Here is a 24239-nt window from a genome sequence, read left to right on the forward strand (position 1 = left end):
CCGACAGCTGCCAGACAGCAGTAGTGTTCACAGCGGGAAGGAGCGAGTCAAAGTACAGCTGCCAAGCAAAATCTTTTCAGGTGAAACATGTCAGGCTCCCTCCTGTATTTTCTTCCTGGAAGTTTGCCTCTTGGGCGCTGTGCAAGGCTGGCTCGATGGGACTGGCACAAATGCACACGTGTGTCTCACCTCAGAGCCAGTGTGGTCAGTCGGTCTGCAAAATAAATAGGGAAGGCAGGAGCACATGTGCCATCCTCTGTAAACAGAGGATTGGAAGAACCTGGGCTCCGCTTCCCAGACTGACGGATAAAGTGCTTTCTCAGAAGGGGTCCAGGCACAAACCCGGGGCTGCCCTTATTTCCGGAAGGGTGTCAGCCTGCTGATGTTCTGCCAGAAGTTCGAGGGCTTGCGCTTGGGCTCTGCCAGCATGAAGACTTGCTGCTGAGGGAGCGTAGTAGGCAGGGTGGGATGCTTCTGACGCATCAGAAAGTCATAGTATGGCCTGGTGACAGCTGTGATGAGAAGATGGGAAGCATGTTAGTTGAGTGCAGCTCCCTTCCCCACTCCCTGCCCAGTCCCTGTTAAAGCTGCAGGGGAGTGAATTGGGTTTGTCTTAGTATTACCCTTAGTTTCAGCACTGCTTTTTAGGATTAGAGTTGATGCTGTGGAAGTCCCAGAAATGTGAAGCGTAACTGACAGGTGTTCTGTCAACACAACAGCAGGGCTAAATAGCTGTAGTTCATCATTAGTGACAAAAACTGAACTGGTGCCTTTGGTTGTTTTGGGAGAAGCAGCTGATGTAACAGGCAACAGAGGCACATGCACAACTTCCTGCACTGGATTTCTGCGTTGTAATGGTCAGTGCCCAGCCTGTGGACAGGGCTGGCTTGTGGGGTCTCCTCTACTGCTTCGCCCATAGGGCTTTGCTCTGTCGGAGAGGTCTGGCCTCCTTTCCAAACCTCCTGTTTGCAGCCAAATCTTACTTCTGACTGACTTGGAAATTTAGCCAGGCTTTCTTACTGGACACTTGGCTAGGATTTTAACTGCTGGCCAGTAGCACCAAGAGAAAGTGGTTGCCTCTCTGTGGGTCCAGAGGAAAGCAAGTGACATCTCTTCCTTTGGATATAAAGAGGGGTGGTGGCATCACAAAATGGGCTAGCAGGAATCTTCAGCTGACATTGCTGTGGGCACAGGAACCTTTTCTGTTGCTTGAGTTCATGCTCCCCTGGCTGCTGCTAAATCTTCCTTGTCTCTTCTTAAAGGTTTAAGGAACAGCTCCATCAATGAGCATGGCATTCTGCCAAAATCACAGGTTTCAAAGCATCTTCCACAGGCACAACTGCCCAGGCAGGAATAATCCCTGCTGCAGTGACCTTTATGACCCTCTTTGCATCACAGGGATTACTACAAAACTTAATCTTGTCTTTTCACAAAGGGAATGCCATACTGCTTGGAGAGCCTGGCTGCTAGGGCGAGGCTGTGAACTAGCCTTTGAACAGAAGCTGCTGACGTGTATAACTGTGGTTTCTGGCAGAGCGCTCAGTGATTAGGTGCAAAGCAGCTCTCCTGTAGTTAGGAGTAGTTTCCTGACTCCAGCTGTCTGAATCTACACCAGGAACTGTACTGCAGATTGTCACATCAGAGCTCACCATCTGGCCTTCTCAAGAGTTTGTTAATGCCACTTCATTGAAACTATTCCCATATAGTAAATACAGAACCACCCCCAGTTCTAGCAGCATTTATATGCTTAGGTGTGACTCACCCTTAGGCTTCCCACTATGGTGCTGCTTGCTGGCGTTCAGCATTGCCTGCTTTTTCTGCACCTCTGTGATTGAAAAACCTTGAAGATAAAATAGAGTTTGTCAGCAGCAGGTCATCATTTTGTATCTCATGGGAAGACCCTGGCATAGACAGTAAGGGAAATATAGGGGTAGGAAAATGCCTGAGGTGACAGGTCACAAGCTAAAATTACTCCCAAAGCTGGAAGGGGCACATACTGCTTCCCCCCAGCCTGTGCCGCTATGCACAACTCTGCCTACCTCTCATGCAAGGTTTACTGCCTGCCATTGCCCCCATGCTTTGCTGGGTGAAGAAGCTAGTCCAGACCAGTTGTGGTTCAAATTTCATTCACACAAGTCTAAATTAAGCAGGATTTGGACAAAACAATGAAAACCCTCTCTCACTATGAGAACTCTTGACTGCATGTTTTGTATCGATATTGCAAAGTTGGGCACTCACACTGTACTGCAAAATAACGGAAGCTGTATGTAATGTATTGACTATTTTGTCAGCCCTGCCTGAACTCATTAAAGACACATCAGCCTCCCTGAGGACATACTGCAGTGTCTGCTTACTGTGGTTTGCGTTTTTCTTTTTTTCAGTTGCACAGATTCATTCAGAATGTGCAATTCAGCAGCCCAGAGCTGGACTGGCTTCCCTGCCCTTTCACTCCTATGCATGGGCTGGTGGTTAAAAAAAGAAGAAAAAAAAGAATAGGAAAAAAAACCCCACTGTCTCACAGCATTGCTGTTTCCGTACCTGTCTCCTGGTCGAGCTGAACCTGTCTCCTTTCATTCTCAAATGCCTTCAGCCAGCGCTGTTTCTGCTCAGGCTTTTTTGCACAGAATAAGTGGACTTCCTCAGTGTCTCGGCAGTGCAACTTAAATGCATTTTTCACACTGATATTGAAGTCCTTGTCCTTCCCGTCTTCTACATCCAGTATTTCCATATCATCCATGTTGATCCGACTCTTATAATACAAGATGTCCCGGCGCAGAAGGTCCTGTAAGAGAGATCACACAGACTCATACAGATGTTACTGTTCCCTATCCTGTCCCTCCCGTAAACATTCATTCTCTTTGATATGATGGAGTATTTAATCTTCTTGGCACTCATTACAGTCCTGTAAGAAAAAATTGATATTGGATTTGAATCTATGGAATTGCAGAGTGCTAAGCTCCTGTTGACACCGTTGGTAGTGAGGGGAATCGCATGGTTTCTTCTAGTGGTGGGGTCAGGATAGGCTGGCATCTACCGTTGTGGGGTATCAGCTGCTCTGAAGAGCTCTGAATGAGAAGCAAGCTTGTGTTTTTACACATGATGCCAAATCCTCATTAAGCCCATGTCAGAAAATAGTATTTGAATCCTACAGTCCCAGTTAGAAAGCCAAAAAAATCCTAATTAGCTTTTGGGTTTTGTGTTGACAATGAAAAGTAAATTTGAGAGCAGTGATAAAACAGTGAGGGTGTCATGCCTAAGTTACCTGGAGGTACCTGTATGCCATGGATTATGCAAAAATAATTGGCATGTTCAGTTCTGAAATTCCAATGGAAGATACCTTTTGTTTGCTCTACAAAGGAAGATTTCTTTTATTACTTAGGTTATGAAAAATAGCATGGGCTGTCCTTACAGACTTATATATGCTGTTAATATGGTCTTATTGACTGTCAAGGCACATGGCTCTTCATCAAAGCTGCAGTTGCCTTCTGAATATATTAATGTCACGTGGAAGTGCAGTTGAAAAAAAAAACATTTAAAAGAAAATGGGTGACTGCTCATACTTAAGTTGTATAAAATAAACCCATACACTAACCCTAGGAGCAGTGCAATGCTTTCCTCTCTTGCTATAAGAATTAGGCCAGTAGTTAGTTCCGGTAACTTATTGCTGTGGTCAGGTGCACAGAACACAGAGAAAAGACTGCAACGAATGCACATAAAAATCTCTGTTCCCGAAGCATATATGATGCCAGTAAATATTAAAGAAACAAAGGGGTAGAGAGAGTTCACTCAAATTCTTTAGCATTGTAATAGATAGCATTTGTGCCTGGCTAGTGAGGTTACCTTCTTGCAGCAGACAAGCTGGTGATCGAAGAGGAAGAACATCCTCTGTTGGCTCTTGGCTTGAGGGTGGGAGATTTTGGTTAATTCCCCGGAATAGATGAGTTCTGAGCTTCTGACTAGGACATCTTCACCCTGAGAAGAGCACAAAGAACAGGTTGGTCTCAGCCATCTGAAAAAACAGTGGAGAATAAATAAGCCCGTAGTCTCATAGGAGAACCTCAGCTTGGCTGAGGGGCCTGTGTGGCTGTGGGGCCTGAATTCCTGCTGACAAAACTCTCTTCTGGGAATGAGAAGGCACCCTTGTGCTGGAGGACAGTCCTTGTCATGTCAGGGAGACACTGTGCCCTTGGCACCCAGGGAACAGGAACTGAGTTTGATAAGAACAGTAGTGTGTTACATGAAAAAATCTCCTTTTCCAGGGAGTGTGCTCGGGGCAGCTGATCCATCCCTGACATTAAAGGAGGCACAGAAGCAGAGAACTGAGAATTTAGCCTGACATCCTTGGGAAGGGAGACGGTCTGGTTTTATTGAGTCTAGGATTTAGAAAATTAGTAGTTTTGTTTTGTTTCTTTTATATTTTTTTTAAATAAGTCTACAGGGAACCTTGGCTTCCTTTGTCGCTATATCAGAGCTTGCCTTTCTGCAAGAAAAACGTGGCTTATTAAGCATTAAGGAGCAATTCTGCTCATCTTGAGAGTTTGAAATCACTCAAGATAAAATGGGGGGCAAGGGGAAAATAGTAGGATTTCACTAACCTACATGCTCATTCTATTCTGCAAGGAAAATGGGGAAGCAAAAATCCCAGGGAACATGCAAAGGCAGCTGGTCTAGCTGGGTTATGTGCTAGACCTTTTCAGTTGTACTAAAAGATCGCATCTGTTTAAATAAAAGAAACAACCCACACAAAGAGGGGCAGCAGAACTGAGGTAGGGCTAGATAGTAATCCTTATGAAGATCTTGCTTTAGGCAGAAGCTGTTTGGAGGGGGAGAAGAGGGGCAACACACAACATTCAATTAATGGGGAAATTAAGTCTCTTACCTCCCAGTCTTCTATCGAACTTTGCCACTGAGCAATTTTGTCAATGTTCTCCAGCCGCCGCTTTCTCTCATTGATGAGCCGAGCAACGTTCTTCATGGCATTTAAGGCAGCTTCGACATCTTTAAAATCCCTAGGGTAGGGCAGAGGTGTTAGGCGTGACAAAATGACACGTGCTTATTGTACCTACACTCCAAAGAAGTGCAGTCTAGCATGGCCTAGGGCTGGAGAGCAGAAAACATGAGTTCTACTTGCAATTCTATCCCAGCTGTTTTATACTGGAAGTCAGGTACATGTTTCTTTGGGCAGCTTTTCAGACACGTGCTGGTTTTGAGGCACAGATTATAGTCTTGTAACAAATCCAGGCCCAATTTGTAGAAGGGAAGGGGGTAAGCAATCAAATTCAGCCACAGAGGTGTAAACAGGAGTTGCTGGAAGAATCTCCAGGGCTTGCCAAGCCTTGGGTTTTTTCCGCAACATAATACAATATATTCATAATGCCACTGTTTTCATACAGGGACTGATTCTGTCAGTTCAGCAATAACTGGCTTCATTTCAAATAGGAGCTGATGGTTTATCTGGAAGGGTAGGACAGAAGCTGATCTACCCTCCCCCACACACCATCTGCTGCCACCAGCTACTTCTGCTCAGTTTAGAGTAGCTGGGAAGGAGCTGTTCTGCGCAACTTGTCTCTAATGCAGTTTTCAAAACATCTGTGTACTGCATTAAGGAGCTTTCTGTTAAGAGGTCAGCTTCAGAACAACATGCTTATAGATTTAATAAGACATGCTTAAAACCATTCTGAGAAATACCAGTGCTGTAATTAGGAAGGTAAAATTAAGTCAAGCCACAACGGACCAATATCAACACTTCCCTTTAATACAGATTTTTCATGTTTTATTTCTGTAGCTAATTATTTCAGATGCTTGATTAAGTGACATACATAGTTACTTGAGGCAAGGGCAGTGCCTTCACCCTGAAACTGAGCAATGGATTTGGAGGCTTTTGAGCTAGTGCTGAAGAGGCACCGAGTGTGCATGGCTTGACTGCTGTAGGCCACGACTTCCCCCTGGGGAAGCACTGCACAAAATTCATGACTACCACTCAGCCCTGATGTGCTGTGGTGTAGTTACATGGAGATTTTTGGGTATATTCAACCACTGCTTTTGGATGCGAAGTTTTCAACAACACTACCAGCAACATTTAACTCCAAAGTATGTATGTGCTGATATCACAGGTATGTGGGCCAAATAAAATAGAAAAGTACCATTGTAAGGTGGACCTTGCAACTCCAGATCTGTAAGAGACAGGAAAGTCCAGTGCTAGTGTAATGAAACATGATGTATTTGATAGAAAAATACTTTTTTTTCCTGGTTTCTACAAGGTAACACAGAACAATCACGGTATCGACTGCTCTTGGCAAGCTGCCCTCAATACATGATTCTGCATTAGTCCATTTCCATGAGACCAGTCTTGCTCCTTCCCTCCCCACCATGCTGACCTACCTGTGTTGGGGGTTGGTGTATTTGAGCAGTTCAGCCAGTTGCAGTGGATATTTGCAGATTTTCTGCACAGGAGTCAGCAGAAACCCATCCAGAGAGATGTCGATCATCTTCTGCAGCAGGCGGCAGGCTTCGAAGAAGTAGACGTACTTGTTAACTTTGGTGAGGCGGGACAGCTCCATGCAGGCATTGGGGTGGTTGTTGCAGTATTCAGAGTATATCTGAAACTCTGTTTGCTGCAAGGGAAATGAAGGGATTTACTGTCCCTGTTCTTTAGGGTGATGGCCTGGCTCAAACTGCTGTGTGTGAGTTCCCTGTGTAGGTCCTACTCCTGTTACTACATGGGGCTGTTTAGTACTTTGTATCCTCCCCAGACTTTGCAGCCTGGAGACCTAAAGTCGGGGATGGGCAGGGTATATTAAAAGTTACAACACGTGCAGCTTATCTGAGAGACGGAGACATTTCTATGTATTCTGGCCTGTGCTCAGCTGAATGTTTTTAATGACCAGATCAGCCGTTGCTGATCCTGCACTGACCTGAAAATACCATAGCTGTAAACTCAGGTCCAGCTGAAGATTTTGGAATCTTCCTACACTTTTGCCTAAAGTAGCATGGTCTGGCAGCTCAGAAGCTGAAGGTGCTTTGAAAATGTTCTTTCTGCAGCCATAAGAGCTAGAGGATGTTTCGTTGGAAGGCAGGTAGTGGTTGAATGGGGTGGGGGGTGGTGGTGGTGGCATTTAATTTGGTTGGGTGGGGTTTTTTAAACAGAGCTTCAGTTCTGTGAGATCAATTTCTAAATCCTCTGGCTTAATCCATGCTCAGCTACTCCTTTCCCAGGAAGTCAAATTTACTTACATATTCCAAGAAGCATGAGCCAACCTCACTCAAATGTGGATGGTCTTTGTTGAATTTCTTCTCTAGTGCTTTAACAAATTTCTTCTGGCACCTGTAGATGTCCTCAATATTCCCAAAGATTGTCTTCAGCTGTTCTTCTGTAAACATGTCAGCTCTTTTGCGGCACTGCTTAATGTAACCCTAGGAGGAGACCAAATTGGAAAACTTCCTGGGCATTTGCTCTGTGGCCTTTGGTTATCAACAGAAAACCCCATGGACTGCAGTCAGTTGTACACCAGGTTCCTGTACTCGCTTCCTGCATAGGTGCATCCATTTAGCTATTATTTCCTCTAATATCACCCAGAACATGGTAGAAATAGAAACCAAGCCACAGTTACAGCACTGCCTTAAACGATACTGTAATCCACACTTGAAGGAGTCCCAGAGCTGCTTTCTCTCCTGTTAAAAACACCTTTATCTGTCTGCAGGCTACGGGGTGTTCTGACCCCAGCATTGATCCACTGATAGATTTAAGCCACTTAAATCCAGTTGTGGATCTGGTTTGGATGCTTGTGTTAGGAGACGCCTCGTTGACTCAAGGGAGAAGGAGTGCACAAAGGACATGGGGGGACACTGCAGGAGGAAAGGCTTGTTTGGTAAGTCTGTGCTGCTTTGGCCCAGCTGGGTCTCCTGGAAGGCACTACATTTTTGTGTTATTTCAGTGAAGAACTATGTTCCTGCAAAACTCTTGCCAATTACCTTCATTTACCCCAGTGCATATGACAGGGTGTCTCTTTTAGAAGAGGTGTTGCAATATTCAGTATATTTGCAAGTGAAAGACCTAATTGGCTGAACATCCCCCCGTTGTTTTGATCTGAGCATGACTTGCCTGAAGGCTGGAGTTGCTGATTATATTACCTCAGAACATATATTAAAGAGGACAGCAATGCTAGACATTTACTTTTCTCTGGCTTGGGAAATTCCATTAATTCCATTCAATCAGAGCCCAAGTGGGTGCTCCAAATACAGAGGCATTTGGGATATTGCTGTAATGAATTGTCTTCTGTTTTCTGAGCATGCAACGCCATTTAGCAGAGCAGGCTCTGATGGAAGTACAGTCCCATTTTCAGAAAATAAAAGTTACCTGCTTAGGGTCACTCTCTGGGCAAGAATGGGACATACTGTATTATCTGTCAAACAAGTTCTTACATTCACTTCCCACTTTATTCCGTTACCTCACAGATGTCCTTCAGATGCTTGATGTAGTCTTTCTCTGTGCTTATGATCTCATTGATGACGTTGGTCCTCATTTGGTCTTTGGTGGTCTGCCCCATCCCAAAGCGGCGGGTGCCACTGCTGGAGTCGTCCTCTTTGCCACCCTCTGCCTTCAGGGGATAATCTTCCATGGGTTCATCCTGGTTTACTCGCAGCTGTGCCAGACACACAAGATGTTCACTGTTTGTATTGCTAAACACAACTCTTCCAAGGAAGAGAAGTTTGGGACAGTTGACTGAATGGCAGACAAAGATTGAGCTTGGATAAGGAGTGAAGAGGGCTGCTATGTGTATATTACCTATAAACATATTTTCCCCTTCGGGAAGCTGAGGCCAGATAGTCAGTTTTGAGCGGGTACTTTCAAGCCACATGACAGCTGCTCCCGCTGTGTGACATGGATGGTTTTAAGCATGCATCTCTTGTGGACAGAAGTCACAGGAATGATACGGCGTTCTCCAGGAAGAACACATACAAAATCAGGACAAAAATGGTTTATCAAGTGAAATCTGCTTAGGTACTTGTGAGGAGGCGCTTAGGAAGGGAGGGGGGAGACTAGCAAATAGTTGCTTTTTTTATATAGCTTTATTGTTGTTCTCATACTATAAATAACAGGTGGCCTCTCAGTATCTGCCTCCCGAAGATTATTTAAAGAGAATTTATTGTTAAATAAAAAGCAGATACAGATGCCAGTGGGCATATAATGTGGTAAGGAATGGCATTACATTACAGGGCTGTGTGTGAAACTCATGGTTCCGTCATAGTGCCCATCAGATGGCAGCACAGCATGAGCAGAGAAAAACACCAGCGTTTTGTAGACACACTGTCCTACAGTCTATATTGTCAACAGTAGCAAAGTACCTTAGTTAATATAAGGCAATTGGTGTATTTCACTTATGAGCTTTGTTTTATGTAGTAGTATTGTAGCTCTCAGAGTGCCCATGGGAATATTTTGTACACAACTCAAATGATCAATCCCAGCACAGAGAAGAAGTGAAAAACACTGAAGTAGGAACGTGCATAACTATAGGCATTTTTAGTACAATGACACAGAACTGCTTTAAACTTTTAATGTAGTTTCTTCTCGGCAGGCTTACTTACCTGATACAGATATATCTACATATAAAAAATAGTGCATACCCATCCCTTGACAACATAGGCAGAGATTACATTTACTCGCTGTTCATAGCTGGTGAAGCCCTCAAGATGTGCAATCCTGGTTTTCCTTCACTGTGAGCAGAGCAACATTGGCTAGTCTTAAACTCGGACCTTGGCCTGAAACTTGTGTGGAGTAACTGTGAGACCTGCAGATTTATCCAACTCCCCAAACACACCAGCCTTCCGAGCAGTAAGCTTGAGACCCAGTGATAATTAGCAGGAAATCTTCACCCAGATGCTTGAATAAGTGTTGTAATTACTCTGCTAAAGGAACTTGTTATTCTGCATCCCTAATGGCTAGCACTAGTCTGCTTTCCCCTGAAATATTATCACAGGTTTTTGCCAGCCAGGACAACAATTCAACTTATCAGTAACATGAAGGAAAAAAAGGCCTGTGTTTTGACTGCAAAAAAAGCAGTTGCATCCCCACCAGCGCTGAGAGTTTGGTCCTGGTAATCTTACTTGCAAAAACATCCACCATTTGTAATAGCTATCCAGCTGAGACTGTCTCCTGCCACCTATAACAAAGCATTTCAAAACTTTTATAGCACTATCTGCCCCACTTCTCCAAGGACTTTTGCTACAGACACCGGATCCCCTCATATCACCTCCTTTCATGCTTCACCTGGTTTTGGGTCAGATGTGATCTCAAGTGACCCGGATAAAAAACTAAGGGCTGAGAATCTCTGCCCTTAGGCACCTAACTGCCTTTGCAGTACTGAGGAGCCTGCCCTGAAGTGGTGAAAGCAGAGCCAGGCATCCACACCAACAGTCACAGCCCAAAGAAAGGAAAAAAGCCTTTCTCTTCACAGCAGGAAAGGAGTGCACAGCAGTTGCCCAGACTCTTGTTTTACCTCCCACTTGCACAGAGAATTCAGATGTGTTTCAGAATGCTCTGTTGGAAAGTCATCCAACCTCTGCAGTATACAGCTGGGACTGTCTGGGCTGTTCTATATAGCTATTTCTATATGGTCTTTGTAGCTGGCACTGAGGGAGAGCCTTGGCCCACAAACATCAAGCGTTTCATATCTCCCCTCGTCAGTTGTCCCACATGACCTCCAAGACATTTTTTTGGTTTTTCTCCTTCATTTTTAAATGCCTGGAATACAGTGCTGTGTGGTAGCCCAGCAGCCTGATGTTTTTAAAACTCCAGGGCTAAGAGAAGGTGCAGGCGTGAGTCAGGTGGTTGCATACTTTGGGACGTGGCATTGCACTGGACCCAGCACCAGATGGAGAAAGCTAAATTTGGTGCCACGCTCATCCATACTGTCTGAAGTGGACACTAGAGTGAAGATCTCTGCCAGCTGCATCTGGGATTCCTCTAGGAGAGTATTTGTTTCTCGCTCCTGAAGGAGATGCTGTGTGCTTGGGCACAAACTAGCCGATATACATATGGGTAAGCAGGAGCCCAGGCTGCAAACCACCGTGCAGGGCAGCTCCCCAGCTGGCGCAGCTCACCTTAGCTCCAGAGTCTGGAACTGAACCACGCTTGCCCTGATTTACTCATGTAAAGGACTTCTCCACACTGGTGGCTGCTCAGCTGGGAGGGCCCGATGTACCGCAGCCATGTATAGAGGAATAGTAACAAGACATGTTGAACCAACTATCTCTAGCAGTGAAAGTGCTGAGGAGTCACTACAGAACACTAAACCTGGAGAAAAAGAATAAACACTTGATGCTAATGGAGAGGCATAAAGAAACATCAAGCTCTTACCCGTACAAAGCTGGCTGGAAACCAGCCTTCGCTGTCCAGAATCCTCCCCCACCACCACTCCTTGTTGGTAGCATCCATTACTTCAATAACGTCGCCGGCCTTGAACCCCAGCTCTTGGTCATCCATCGTGACATGGTCCCAGAGGGCTTCTGCATACACCACGCTGCCATCGCTGATGAGCTGTGGACAGAGCAAGTCAAACTGTCAGCTCCCTTCAAGAAAGCAGTGCAGTCTGCCAACGTGGCTGCAGCTTCGGCACCATTGCTGCTGAGCCAAACAAGTGTTGACAACTGTTTACTCCCCATGAGCAATGTGGAAAGGAGTTGGTGCTAGTCTGGCACAGTTGCTTCAACTGACCTTGCTCTCAATAGCATTTATTCAGAATCACTTGGACACTGTACATTTACTACCATAAAGAACATAAATTTGATGCTCTGGAATTTCTTGTGACTTTGGCTCAGCCAGCAAACAAGGCTCAGTGGTACATTGTTGATGGAGGATGCTTTTGTGCTGCCAGTGCAGCCCTGCTTTGGAAATCCTTGAAATAAAACCTTGCGCATCAGTGTTTAGAGACATAGTTCAGAGCAGAAAGTATTCTGAGGCCTCGGAGCTAGTCTAGGATGGATAGAGCCTTAAGTCTTTAAGGTGGTTAAACTTAGTACTTAAGCTGCTTAAAATAAGTCTCCTGGAGAGTTTAAGTAATTACACTGAGGGACAACAGTTATTTACTACATGTCCCATAGAGGGCCTACTCTAGGAAAAAAAGGATGCCCAACAATTAAAAAAACCAAACCAAAACAAAATAAACCCAACATACGTGGCTAGAGGCTGTGAGAGGGCTCTTGAACACAGTGATGATTGTGTCTATATGTCCCTGATGCCATTCTCAACCATTCACACCTTAGCTATGGTGTAGCTAAGTAACACTTGGGACCTGTTGCAGTAGTGTATTTGTAAGCTGGTCCTGCTGGCTACTCCAACAGGAGTGCCTGCCTGATGCCCACAGGTTTATCATGTCAGAGTCTCCTTTGAATTTCAACAACTACAGAGTACATGCACAGACTTCTCGGGGCCTGAGCATGACTGAGACTGTCTGAACACCAAGGATTTCCCCAAGAAGGCAGAGCGTATACTGGAGTCCTGCTAAAAAGGACTTACTCAGCCATTCTAGCGTGGCAGTGAAGCCCTATTTTTCTCACCGGGACAATGGTGCAATGATAAATTCTGGGAAGACAACGAAAAGAGCAGTCTATGAGGCACAAGGGAGAAAGAGAAAACCTGTACAAAACCCACGGTATATCTCACAACATTGCAGCAGTATCACCACAGCCACATAATGCATGTGTCATCCACACCGGGCACCTTAGATTGCTTGGTCACACGGTTAGTTATCTACTGCTCTGGGTTACTTTTTGCCTCTCCCCAAAGAAGAACGATGTATGTTGTAAAAGAACGTCAAGATAATCGTGCATACAGTAAATCAGGAGAGACTTAACGAGGCATTTGAAAGAAAATTCAAATACAGTCTGCCTTTGGATAGCAAATGCCCCTTCACTGAACCAGAAACAGCTTAATGCAGTGTTTCCATTCTGACAAAAATAACAAGATGATGGGGAAGGAGAGGATGAGAGGTTCCCACTTATCTGCATAGCCAGTGTGTTGGCACTCCCCACACTGCCTTTTCTCAGCTGCCCCCCGCTGCACCACCACAGGGCTGGGTACGTCCTTACTGCAGGTTTCTGCTCTTCACAGAGGCGAGCAGTTGCTGTGGTAAGGCCCAGCAAGCAGGGAACATAAGGGACATGCTGCTGTCATACAGCCGGCCAGTGGCATCACAAGAACATAATCCAAGGGTCTTAAACGGTGTCTCACTAGTCTAAGCGCCTATAGCAAGGACAGGCTTTGATCACAAGGCAAGTAGAGAAGTAGTATCATTAGTCTCGGAAAACCAAACATCCAGAGATAGTGATGAATGCACTATACAGCAGAGGCAGCTATGCTGTCAAATGGCAGGTATTTGTCCCAATGAGCGGTGGAGGGAAAGGATATTTGGGCTCGACAATTAATGCATACAGCTGTTAGAGCTATGTGCAATGCAGTGGAGCGATGCTATGTGTATCATCTCAGTGGAGGAAGGGGATGGAGAGCCATGTGACAGCAAAGACACAAGGGTTATTGATGTGTTAGAAACCACGGAAGTGCCTGAGAATGGTCACATAAGAATTAGAGCTTCTCCCCCACAAAAAGGTGGTGGGATCAATAGCCCAGCTGAAGTGCATCTACACCAGTGCACGCAGCATGGGCAACAAAGAGGAGCAGCTGGAAGCCATTGTGCAGCAGGAAAACCATGATATAGTTGCCATCACGGAAGCATGGTGGGATGACTCGCACAACTGGAGCGCTGCAATGGATGGCTATAAACTCTTCAGAAGGGATAGGCAAGGAAGGAGAGGCGGTGCGGTAGCCTTGTATGTTAGGGAGTGTTTTGACTGTCTAGAGCTTGATGATGGTGATGATAGGGTTGAGTGATTATGGGTAAGAATAAGGGGCAAGGCCAACAAGGCAGATATCATGGTGGGAGTCTGTTATAGACTGCCCAACCAGGATGAAGAGGCAGACAAAATATTCTATAAGCAGCTGGGAGAAGTCTCACAATCGCTAGCCCTTGTTCTTGTGGGGGAATTCAACTTACCAGATGCCTGTTGGAAATACAATACAGTGGAGAGGAAACAGTCCAGGAGGTTCCTGGAGTGTGTGGAAGAGAACTTCCTGACACAGTTGGTGAGGGAGCCAGCTAGGGAAGGTGCCCTGCTGGACCTGTTATTTGTGAACAGAGAAAGACTTGTGGGTGATGTGACGGTTGGAGGCCATCTTGGGCACAGCGATCATGAAATGACAGAGTTTTCGATTCTTGGAAAAGTAAGGAGGGGAGTTAGCAGAACTGCTACCTTGGACTTCCACAGGGCAGACTTTGGCCTGTTTAGGAGCCTGGTTGACAGAGTCCCTTGGGAGGCAGCCCTGAAGGGCAAAGGAGTCCAGGAAGGCTGGACATTCTTCAAGAAGGAACTCTTAAAGGTGCAGGAGCAGGCCGTCCTCATGTGCCAAAAGACGAGCCAGCAGGGAGGACCACCAGCCTGGCTGAACAGAAAGCTTTGGCTGGAACTCGGGCAAAAAAAGAGAGTTTATGATCTTTGGAAGAAGGGGCAGGCAACTCAGGAGGACTACAAGGATGTCGTGAGGTTAATACAGGGAGAAAATTAGAAGGCCCAAAGCCCAGCTAGAACTTAATCTGGCTACTGCCATAAAAGACAATTAAAAATGTTTCTATAAATACATTAGCAACAAAAGGAGGGCTAAGGAGAATCTCCATCCTTTATTGGATGCAGGGGGAAACATAGTGACAAAGGATGAGGAAAAGGCTGAGGTACTTAATGCCGCCTTTGCCTCAGTCTTTAATAGTAAGACCAGTTGTTCTCCAGGTACCCAGCCTCCTGAGCTGGAGGACAGGGAAGAGGAGCAGAATGAAGCCCCCATAATTCAAGGGGAAATGGTTAGCGACCTGCTGCACCACTTAGACACACACAAGTCTATGGGGCCGGATGGGATCCACCCAAGGGTACTGAGGGAGCTGGTGGAAGTGCTCAGCAAGCCACCTTCCATCATTTATCAGCAGTCCTGGCTAACCGGGCAGGTCCCAGTTGACTGGGGGTTAGCAAATGTGATGCCCATCTACAAGAAGGACCGGAAGGAGGATCCGGGGAGCTACAGGCCTGTCAGTCTGACCTTGGTGCCGGGGAAGGTTATGGAGCAGATCATCTTGAGTGCCATCACATGGCACGTACAGGACAACCAAGCGATCAGGCCCAGTCAGCATGGGTTTATGAAAAGCAGGTGCTGCTTGACTAGCCTGATCTCCTTCTATGACTAGGTGACCTGCTTAGTGGATGAGGGAAAGGCCATGGATGTTGTCTACCTAGACTTTAGTAAAGCCTTTGACACTGTTTGCCACAGCATTCTCCTGGAGAAGCTGGCTGCTCATGGCTTGGATGGACGTATGCTTCACTGGGTAAAAAACTGCCTGGGTGGCCGGGCCCAAAGAGTGGTGGTGAATGGAGTTAAATCCAGTCGGCGGCCGGTCACAACTGGTGTTCCCCAGGGCTCAGTATGGGGGCCAGTTCTGTTTAATATCTTTATCAATGATCTGGACAAGCCGATCGAATGCACCCTCAGTAAGTCTGCAGATGACACCAAGCTGGGCAGGAGTGTGGATCTGCTTGAGGGTAGGAAGGCTCTACAGAGGGATCTGGACAGGCTGGATCAGTGGGCCAAGGCCAACTGTATGCGACTCAACAAGGCTAAGCGCCGCGTCCTGCACTTGGGTCACAACAACCCCATGCAATGCTACAGGCTTGGGGAAGAGTGGCTGGAAAGCTGCCTGGCGGGAAAGGACCTGGGGGTGTTGGTCGACAGCCGGCTCAATATGAGCCGGCAGCGTGCCCAGGTGGCCAAGAGGCCAATAGCATGCTGGCTTGTATCAGAAATAGTGTGGCCAGCAGGACTAGGGAAGTGATCATCCCCCTGTACTCGGCACTGGTGAGGCTGCACCTCGAATACCGTGTTCAGTTTTGGGCCCCTCGCTACAAGAAAGACGCTGAGGTGCCCAAAGAAGGGCAACGAAGCTGGTGAAGGGTCTAGAGCACAAGTCTTATGAGGAGCGGCTGAGGGAACTGGGGTTGTTTAGCCTGGAGAAAAGGAGGCTCAGGGGAGACCTTATCACTCTCTACAACTACCTGAAAGGAGGTTGTAGCGAGGTGGGGGTTGGTCTCTTCTCCCAAGTAACAAGCGATAGGGTGAGAAGAAATGGCCTCAAGTTGCACCAGGGGAGGTTTAGATTGGATATTAGGAAAAATTTCTTCACCAAAAGGGTTGTCAAGCATTGGAACAGGCTGCCCAGGGAAGTGGTGGAGTCACCAACCCTGGAGGTATTTGAAAGACGTGTAGATGTGGTGGTTAGGGACATGGTTTAGTGGTGGACTTGGCAGTGTTAGGTTAACGGTTGGACTCGATCTTAAAGGTCCCTTCCAACATAAATGATTCTATGATTCTATGCTTTTTACACATAGTTCACTTAACACAGGCATATTGCATATAGTTTGACAAGCTTGAAGCATACTTAGCATTATGAATAAACCCTTTATTCATATTTTTGAAACACTTGTAGGTCTTGTCAGGCTTCTAGAAAGTTAGAGGTTTTAGCTTTCTAACATAAAGTAGTGATGGCTAAAGTAGGGAAGAGAGTGCATGTAAAAGTGTGTATTTTTCCAAAATCAGCTATCAGACTTCAGTTACAGACCAACAGCTGGGCTATGGATGACGGTGGATGTTAGCTACTCTCAGAAAAGAGCTCTGCTGCTGCTTTGAGCAATCCACCTGTGCACAACCCATCCATTTGCTTTAGCAGTCCGAGTTCAGTGACTAGTGACTGTGGACCACAACCTGAGCCCAGCTCCTCCCTTCTGCAGGAAGAGAAGAGCAGTAACAGGGTGATGGGGTGGCTGGAGCTGAGCATCTGGCCACCCCTATAGAGAGGAGCCAATTAAATATGCCGATCTCACACAGAGTGCTGGCGAGTCACCTGCACTTAGGTAAGCCCTACCACCACCAGGTCACGCCGGAGCTGCTGCCATACCATGCTGAGTTATGTATCCCTGTGGGTAAGGGATGGCTGTTGCTCAGGAAGTGGGCATATGCTAATAAATCTTTGGGAAGAGTGCCGTTCAGCAGGCTTTTCAACATACAAATTGTGACCAGCACATAAAGAACATGGCTCTTTCCGAGATAAAATACTTTTGCTGTGTGCTTAAATATGCCACTCTGAATCAGTGCTCTGAGTATGATGTGGTAGCCGGCACACACGCCACAACCATGACCAGAGAGAGACTAAATGGACTTCCTCTGTAGCGTTTTGATGATCACACAAGCAGAGCACTGATGATGTGAAGGCATTAATACCTTACAGTACCAAGCTGTCAGATCTTGGTATCTTGATGAGAAGACAAGAGACCAAGCCTGACCTAGCGTTAACAGCACGTTAGGGTTGATACACCTAGCTCACAAGGGGACAGAGCCACGTGGTTCTTCTCGGAGTCACTGAAAGCCATGGGGCTGACTAGTGAATCCTCAGCTGGTATTTTAATCCATCCACTAATATTAATATCTTAAATTTTCTCTATTCAACAACAGCCACACTGTGAATATGATTTGCCAAATATAGAAAGTCACAACTGACCGATCACCAGCCTGGCCAAATAGGCACAGGCAAGTAGACAAGCCACTACCACAGGCAGTTCTTATGCAAAGGAGTAACTAAAAATACACCTGAAATACAGGCCAGGATTTGATTAACTGACACCAAACACCATGTTTGTAGGAGGAATGATCAATATGGAATAAAGCAAGAAATAGAGAGTAAAAAATACTTTATACACGCTTTGGATTGTCTCAGTTAATTTAGTACAGCAGCACTTGAAACACCTTCATGACTGCAGGCTGACAGGCTCTGTGGGGTCTCCTCCCTGCACCGCTTCAGTCTGTGCTTGTATACTGGGGGTGGGCAGGGGAGCAGACAAAAATGCTGAGAAGGTTTAATGATCACCACGCTCAGTGCTCATTTGTCTATTAGCCCTCAATCTGTACCAGTCTGTACTTACAGTATTTTTTTTTCAGTTGTATCCAGTCCAATTCCTAGGCTGATACAGAAATATCAAATACACCCAGTCTAACAGTCCTTTTCCCCCAGCAAATACTAAAGGGTAGCTCTGAGCCAGGACTGACATTTCCATTGCACAAAAGCACCTACGGTACTGCATGTCACTGCAGCAAGCAGAGCTGCTCCAGCTGGGGCAAAGCGCACTGCAGCATCCTCTCCAAGGAGCATACTGTTACTGGGGGAAAAAGGGTTAGGACTCCCAGTCCCTATCCCAGGAAGGCTAAAACACACCAGCAGATAAAAAGGTTTTCTGCAAAATGTGTTAGAGCATGGCACAATCAACCGGCTATATTGTGAGAGCTGCTTATCTTCCAGAGAAGCATGTATTAAAGGGAATGCTCACCATTTCCAAGCATGGCAGCTCCTCGGCTCAAAAGGCTCATCTTACCACAGGTTTTCATCTTTGCAATTAAAGCAAGGTTTGAAAAACAACTATTAATTTCCATGTGAAAAAACATTTATGTGCTGGCTTTGTAATATAAAGGACAACTCAATACATGTTCTTGAAGAGCCTCAAACCAGTCTCTAGAATAGAAACATTAGAAGACAGAGAATGCAAACCCAGCCACCCTACAGCTGCTCTAGCTACTGCAGCTGGCAGCAGTGAAAACAAACAAAAATTGGCTATTTTTCTTTGTTTATAACAACATTTAAGTTTGTAGACAGCAGCGTTTGCAACCCAAAGGTGGTACTAACACTGATGCTTTGAAACTGAAAATCGACTGCAGCTCTAATACTGCATTGGCATTTCTCTGCATCTGCAGTTGCTTTCCCTACAGCCCATGCAGCTAGCAACCATAAATGAGCCTCACTGCTCATTTACAAACACGGCAGATGCTAAGGGAAGGCGCCGGTAAAGCAGTGCTTGTGCAGGTTGCTCAATGTATCACAGAAAGATGGAGAAGGGAGGATTGCTGCATTATTCCTCCAAACAATGTCTGCACAGGCTGCCAAAGAGGAGACACAGCCAGGGCTATTGCACATAGCTGCCCCAAATTAAGTCCATGTGGGCAAACAGATCTGGCATGCCAAGGCCCACGTCTATGGGCTTGTTTGCATTCCAGCTACTCGGTCCCTGTTTGTCTTAGTCTGGACACCTTGACATAATTACCTCGTATGTCCTGGTTTTGTTCTGACAGGAGCTCCAGGCAATATTAACAGAGATAAAAGATCTCGACAGCTTACAGAAGGAGGGATGAAGACGCCTTTAGGAAATATTTATCTTTGAGCTACTTAGTTCTATTTGAATAAAATCTGAATAGCTTTCTCTTGATAATGCCAAGTACACTGGATCATATACAGCTAAAAAATGAACCCAGGAGCATCAGAAGATACTGGGAACAGGGCAGTTCAGGGAGAAGGTGCCAATAAAATGGAATTTACTTTTCAGCTCTGTGACCCTAAAACAGACACTTTCCATGAAGAGCACCTGAACCCAAGCCCTTCCTGGAGAACTAAAATGGTTGCCGTGAAGCCTGCATTCGTTGCTCGGTCCCCCCAGAACTTGTGCGTTACTCTTGCCCCAAAGTAGTGCTTCATTCACACAAATACTTATTTTTTCTGAACATGGGTAGAAGCCAGCTAGCCTCTCCCTTGAACTGAACCCACAGGATAGTTTTCAAATCGTCCTGACAGCTTGCTTTTGCTTCCTCTCAGAACTTTTAGCTTCACTGTTTAATGATGGGCAAGAGAGATGAAATTTATCTCATAGAGCTTCTGTCATCTGAACAGCAGGCATTTAGTCTGAATGACTTATCTTCATTGTCTTTACAGAGCATCTCCCCTTTGTGGAGAGAGACAGGCACCCCAGGGAAGGGTTCATCTTAAGCATCTATATTAGCATGATGAATTAACCAAGCCCCTGAGGGTCCTGTCTCCCTTCACTGCCAGGGAGGAATTTGGGCTAGCTAAGGCTTGCTGCCTGGCTGCAGGGTGCCAGAACCACTGACACAACTCCACAGCCACAGCAAACACTTCATTGCTTCTTGCCACTCCTCTGTCTACATGTTTCAGGGTAACACAAGCCCTCCTTGCCACAGCATTACACCAGACACGTGTCCCCACATGGGCAGTGGGTTGCATTCATTGCTTCAGAAGCACAGACCCGCACACCATGCCCCCAGTCAAGCCATGCCCTCGGCATTTGTTGCCCTTTTGCCTACTGTGTCAGCTGCATATTTTTTCAGCACAGATTTTAGAGTACTGATTAAGGATAGTGGAGGACTCTCAGGCATTTACCAAACACTGCAGATCTCCATTCAAAATATTTTAATTTGACAGTGATTCTCCTTAACAAATCTGAGATGTCAGTCAACCAAGATCTTAATCCAGTTAAGTGTGCTACATTGATATTCTATAGTGCTGCTTTTTTAATCAGTGCCTGTAGTCAAACACCTCATGTGACATCTAGTACAGCTGCCTCCATTTACTAAACATTCAAAATTTGTCATCACATTTATTTGGTAAGAACTATTTTCCACAAAACCATTCTGACTGGCATTAATTACATTATTCCCTTTTATTTATATCATCTGAGTCCTGATTCCCCCTCAGAAGTGGTTTAAACAGATGGGAAGAGGAGGAGGGTCCCCCCGCAGCAGGCAAGGAGAAGCTTTGAAAGCTTCTTTCTACCCTTGTAGAAGGCGGAGGAAGCAGAGCTGTGCTCCATGTTATTTCAACCTGCATGTGAAGAGCATGGAAGGTGTGTGAGGAAGCATGCCAGGTGCATGTCCACCTGAGTCCAGTTAAATGTGATTTTTCAAACTCCAGAGTGATGCAAGAAGTTCTCAGTTCCTCACCTAAGATATGAGAACTGATTATTATAATGCAAAACAAATCAACTGAAATTGCTTTAGACCATTTTACTTTTGGCTGAAATAGGCCAGGAAGGTTCTTATGAAAGAGTGGGGATAGTTACCTGTAGCTGAGGAGGACACCTGCTCATCTAGATCCTGTCAGTGTCCTCAGTACCCCAACCATCACTCTCCCATGACCTGTATGTCAAGAGAGTCTGCTGATTTTGGGAACTAACATCCTTAAGCTTTGTCATAAGGAAACAACAGGAGCAAAGCCCTTCTCAAACCTGTTAGTGCTCTGCAAAAGGCCAGCTTTGTATCACATTTTATAGTTAAGTGTTGCAGTTGCTGGTAGCACTTACAGTAAGTAAAGCTGTAAAATAGCTTCCATTTTAACCTGTCATACAAGTTTCCAGAGGATACTTAATTAAACTTATGTCTACAAGATATTTATTTTCTGGTATAACTGAAATATATTTTCAGTCTTTCTAAACAAGCACATACAATGCTGAGTGACAGGGTGACAAAATGGAAAATGAAATTCTATGCTGACAAATGTAACACAAGCAATATCTAACACAAATGACTGACTAAAGGGCCTGCTCCATCAGGGTCAGAAAGTCTGAATGTCAGGAATAACTCAGAAAGAAAGAGGGAAGAGGAGAACTAGACAAGGCACAAAGAGCAGCACGAATCTAAAGTGGGAACAGTTTCTAGGCCAGTACAAGCTAAACAGACCTTGAAGCTGCAATAGAGAAAGGTGGATGGGGGGTGGCCACGAGATGAAGGCTTACAAAATGGTTATTCGTTATGCAAGGCCGATGGGTGCCCAGTGAAATCGCCAGGCAAGAAGTTTAGTACAAAAGCAGTACTTTTTCCCTGTGGTGCATAATTAAGCTGTGCCACAGGATGCCACAGAGCCAAACACATAGATGATTTAAAAAGAGATTAAGCAAATGTATGTCCTTCAAGGCCATTTAAGCACATCATATCTGGATACAGCCCATCAAGGTTCTTAAACACACCTGGGAAGGCACACAAGGGAAATAGCCAGGCCATACTTGCATCTATTCCTGAGCAGTTACCCCAAGTCACAGAGAAAAGTGTTACTGGCTGGCCCTACAGAGCTGGTCTTAGGACATTAAGGTAGTAAAAAACACAAAAGAAAAGAAATGTTGACTATTCATATTACCCACAAACACTTCTTGAAAATGGTGAGCCCTGAAAATGTTAACTTGACAGGGACAGATATGGTCCCTGAGGTACAGCAACACTCTTGTTCAGGTGGAAAATTAGCAATTGCCAACACAGTAATTACAAGGACGTTAGGATGTTCTCTGCGTAGGGCTGTCATCCTCCTGGCTGGGACTCCTCAGGCAGAGGTAAGTGCAGCACTTCCACACGGCTTCGACATAACAGATCCCACACACTTTATCCTACCCATGCAACACTCGCCAAGCATATGGAGGAAGGTCAGTCCACACACCTGGAGTAGCCACTCGTCCCTACCACATGGATATCCAATTCCTGGCCTTTTTCCACCCCCCCACCCCCCCCAAAAAAAAGGGAGGATGAAAGTGTACCCAGGGAAACCTGGCTGTTCAGACATTGCCTGGGAGGCTTTCAGGGAGAAAGAGTCCCTGTGCACAGGTTACAGTAGTGGGTATGTGCCGCATCCTCATTCAAAATGTTTAGAAAGGCCTTCACAATTAAGAGCTCAAAGGACCTCAAAACCTCTTTAAGCACTCAAAGCCAGAGAACTTAAGTCATTCCAAAGCTCTAAATCAGCTTAAACAGCTTAAACTCATCTAAGGCCTTAAAGTGTTTTAAGCATTTTAAACCCATCTAAAGCCTTAAAGTGGCTTAAGGAGCTTGAAATACTCTAAGGCTTAAAAGTGGTTTAAGTATCTTTAACTTTTGGCTAACGCACTCCTCATACCTCTCCCAATTGTGTGGTACCCATCACTTCAGGTTAAGGTAGGATCCAAGCGCCACAGTCCCATTTACCCCAAACAGCCCAGATCTCTGACAGAATTGCTCTTTTTACCCCCCTTTCCAGCTATTCTGGGGTGCTTTGGGGAGCGCTGAGCCCCCCTCCCAGCTCAGCACAGACCCCACAACCCACAGCCGACAGCTCTGACTGCAGCGGCTGGAGGTGGGTGCAAAAAACGACTCAGGGGTTTGTAACAGGGTTTACTGGGCTGGTGCCATAACAGCACCTGGAAATCAGCCACACATTCTTCTATTTTCTTTGGTTTCAGAGACTGGAAAGGAGTGAGGCCTGGGGTTGAACTCTCAGGTTTGAACAAGACTTTGACCTAGAGCTCACACATCTACAAAGTTTCTAGTTTCTGGTTCCAGTTTGGCTATAGATGAAAATCATGTCAGACTGACTGACTCCCCTCTTCACCTCACCAACAGTTTTGAAGTCTACGTTTACTGCAGAATATGAAGCATACCTGGTTAACGCAATTTGTACATTTTCCAATGCCCTGATTTTAAATGTACAACCTGGGAATGGAAATAGCCCAGGATGTTTCTGTTTGCTTGTTCTCACGTTTAAGATTGCTGTTGCGTCTTTTTTACACTACCATTTCTCAGGCACCCAAATAGAAACTATTTTATTTAGAAAATTTTACTTAATGTTACATTAACACATTTTTATGTCACTGATGCTACAAACTTGCCCCATTCTCCTCTTGCAGCTGCCTGCAGCATTACCCTTCCTCTGTGCACTCCCAGCAGCACATCCCCTTGGGACATTTCCTGTCCTTTTCCCTCTCTGCAGGACAGCTCTGGATTCCACTGCCTCTCCCATGACTTAATTTTAAGATTTTTCCTTTCTACCTCCTTTTTTGCTTCCTCTTTCACCATTATTTCTTTGGACAAGTGAGGAATACACTGTACAGATCCCCCAAGACAACATATCCAAAACAGTTCAGCTGCAGCTCATCCGACACAGGGATTTATTGAGGATAAATGTTGCATCCTGGCTCTTTGCAGAAGAAAAGGAAAGGGAACCATGCAGTTCCCAGAGCTCTCCGCCCGCTGGTGACCATTGCTATTCCCTTCCCCCAAAAGATACAGCAAGTTACACCATCAGTTATAGCTTGAAGGCAAATTAGTCTAAATTTGTTTTACAAATAAGATTAAAGAAAACATTTTAAAGGAGATACAAACTGCGTTGCTAGCAAACCGCTCTGAATCATCAGAAGGTCAGCATCTCTTTGGGCTCACAGCGGGCAGTAAGCCAGAAACACAGCGCACAGCTTTCCTTTTCATGTGTGTGCATGATTTAATTTTAATGGAACACGCTGCA

The 24239-nt window shown here is 45.6% G+C and overlaps 1 protein-coding gene across 1 annotated transcript in view; it reads right to left on the reverse strand.

The window, feature by feature from the left end:
* Window positions 1-290: 290 nt before the first annotated feature.
* Window positions 291-24239, reverse strand: part of LOC127019864 (rho guanine nucleotide exchange factor 4-like) — a 123285-nt gene continuing 99336 nt past the window's right edge. The window contains exons 5-13 of the mRNA XM_050902107.1: window positions 11357-11536; window positions 8448-8642; window positions 7234-7413; window positions 6382-6614; window positions 4880-5009; window positions 3841-3972; window positions 2539-2782; window positions 1763-1840; window positions 291-512 (exon numbers count right to left, since the gene is read on the reverse strand). Coding sequence (XP_050758064.1) covers window positions 355-512; window positions 1763-1840; window positions 2539-2782; window positions 3841-3972; window positions 4880-5009; window positions 6382-6614; window positions 7234-7413; window positions 8448-8642; window positions 11357-11536 — 1530 coding nt within the window. The 3' untranslated portion in view covers window positions 291-354. The remainder of the gene's footprint in view (window positions 513-1762; window positions 1841-2538; window positions 2783-3840; window positions 3973-4879; window positions 5010-6381; window positions 6615-7233; window positions 7414-8447; window positions 8643-11356; window positions 11537-24239) is intronic.

The sequence above is a fragment of the Gymnogyps californianus genome, chromosome 10 (assembly GCF_018139145.2).
Source record: "Gymnogyps californianus isolate 813 chromosome 10, ASM1813914v2, whole genome shotgun sequence".
In the NCBI taxonomy this organism is placed as follows: Eukaryota; Metazoa; Chordata; class Aves; order Accipitriformes; family Cathartidae; genus Gymnogyps; species Gymnogyps californianus.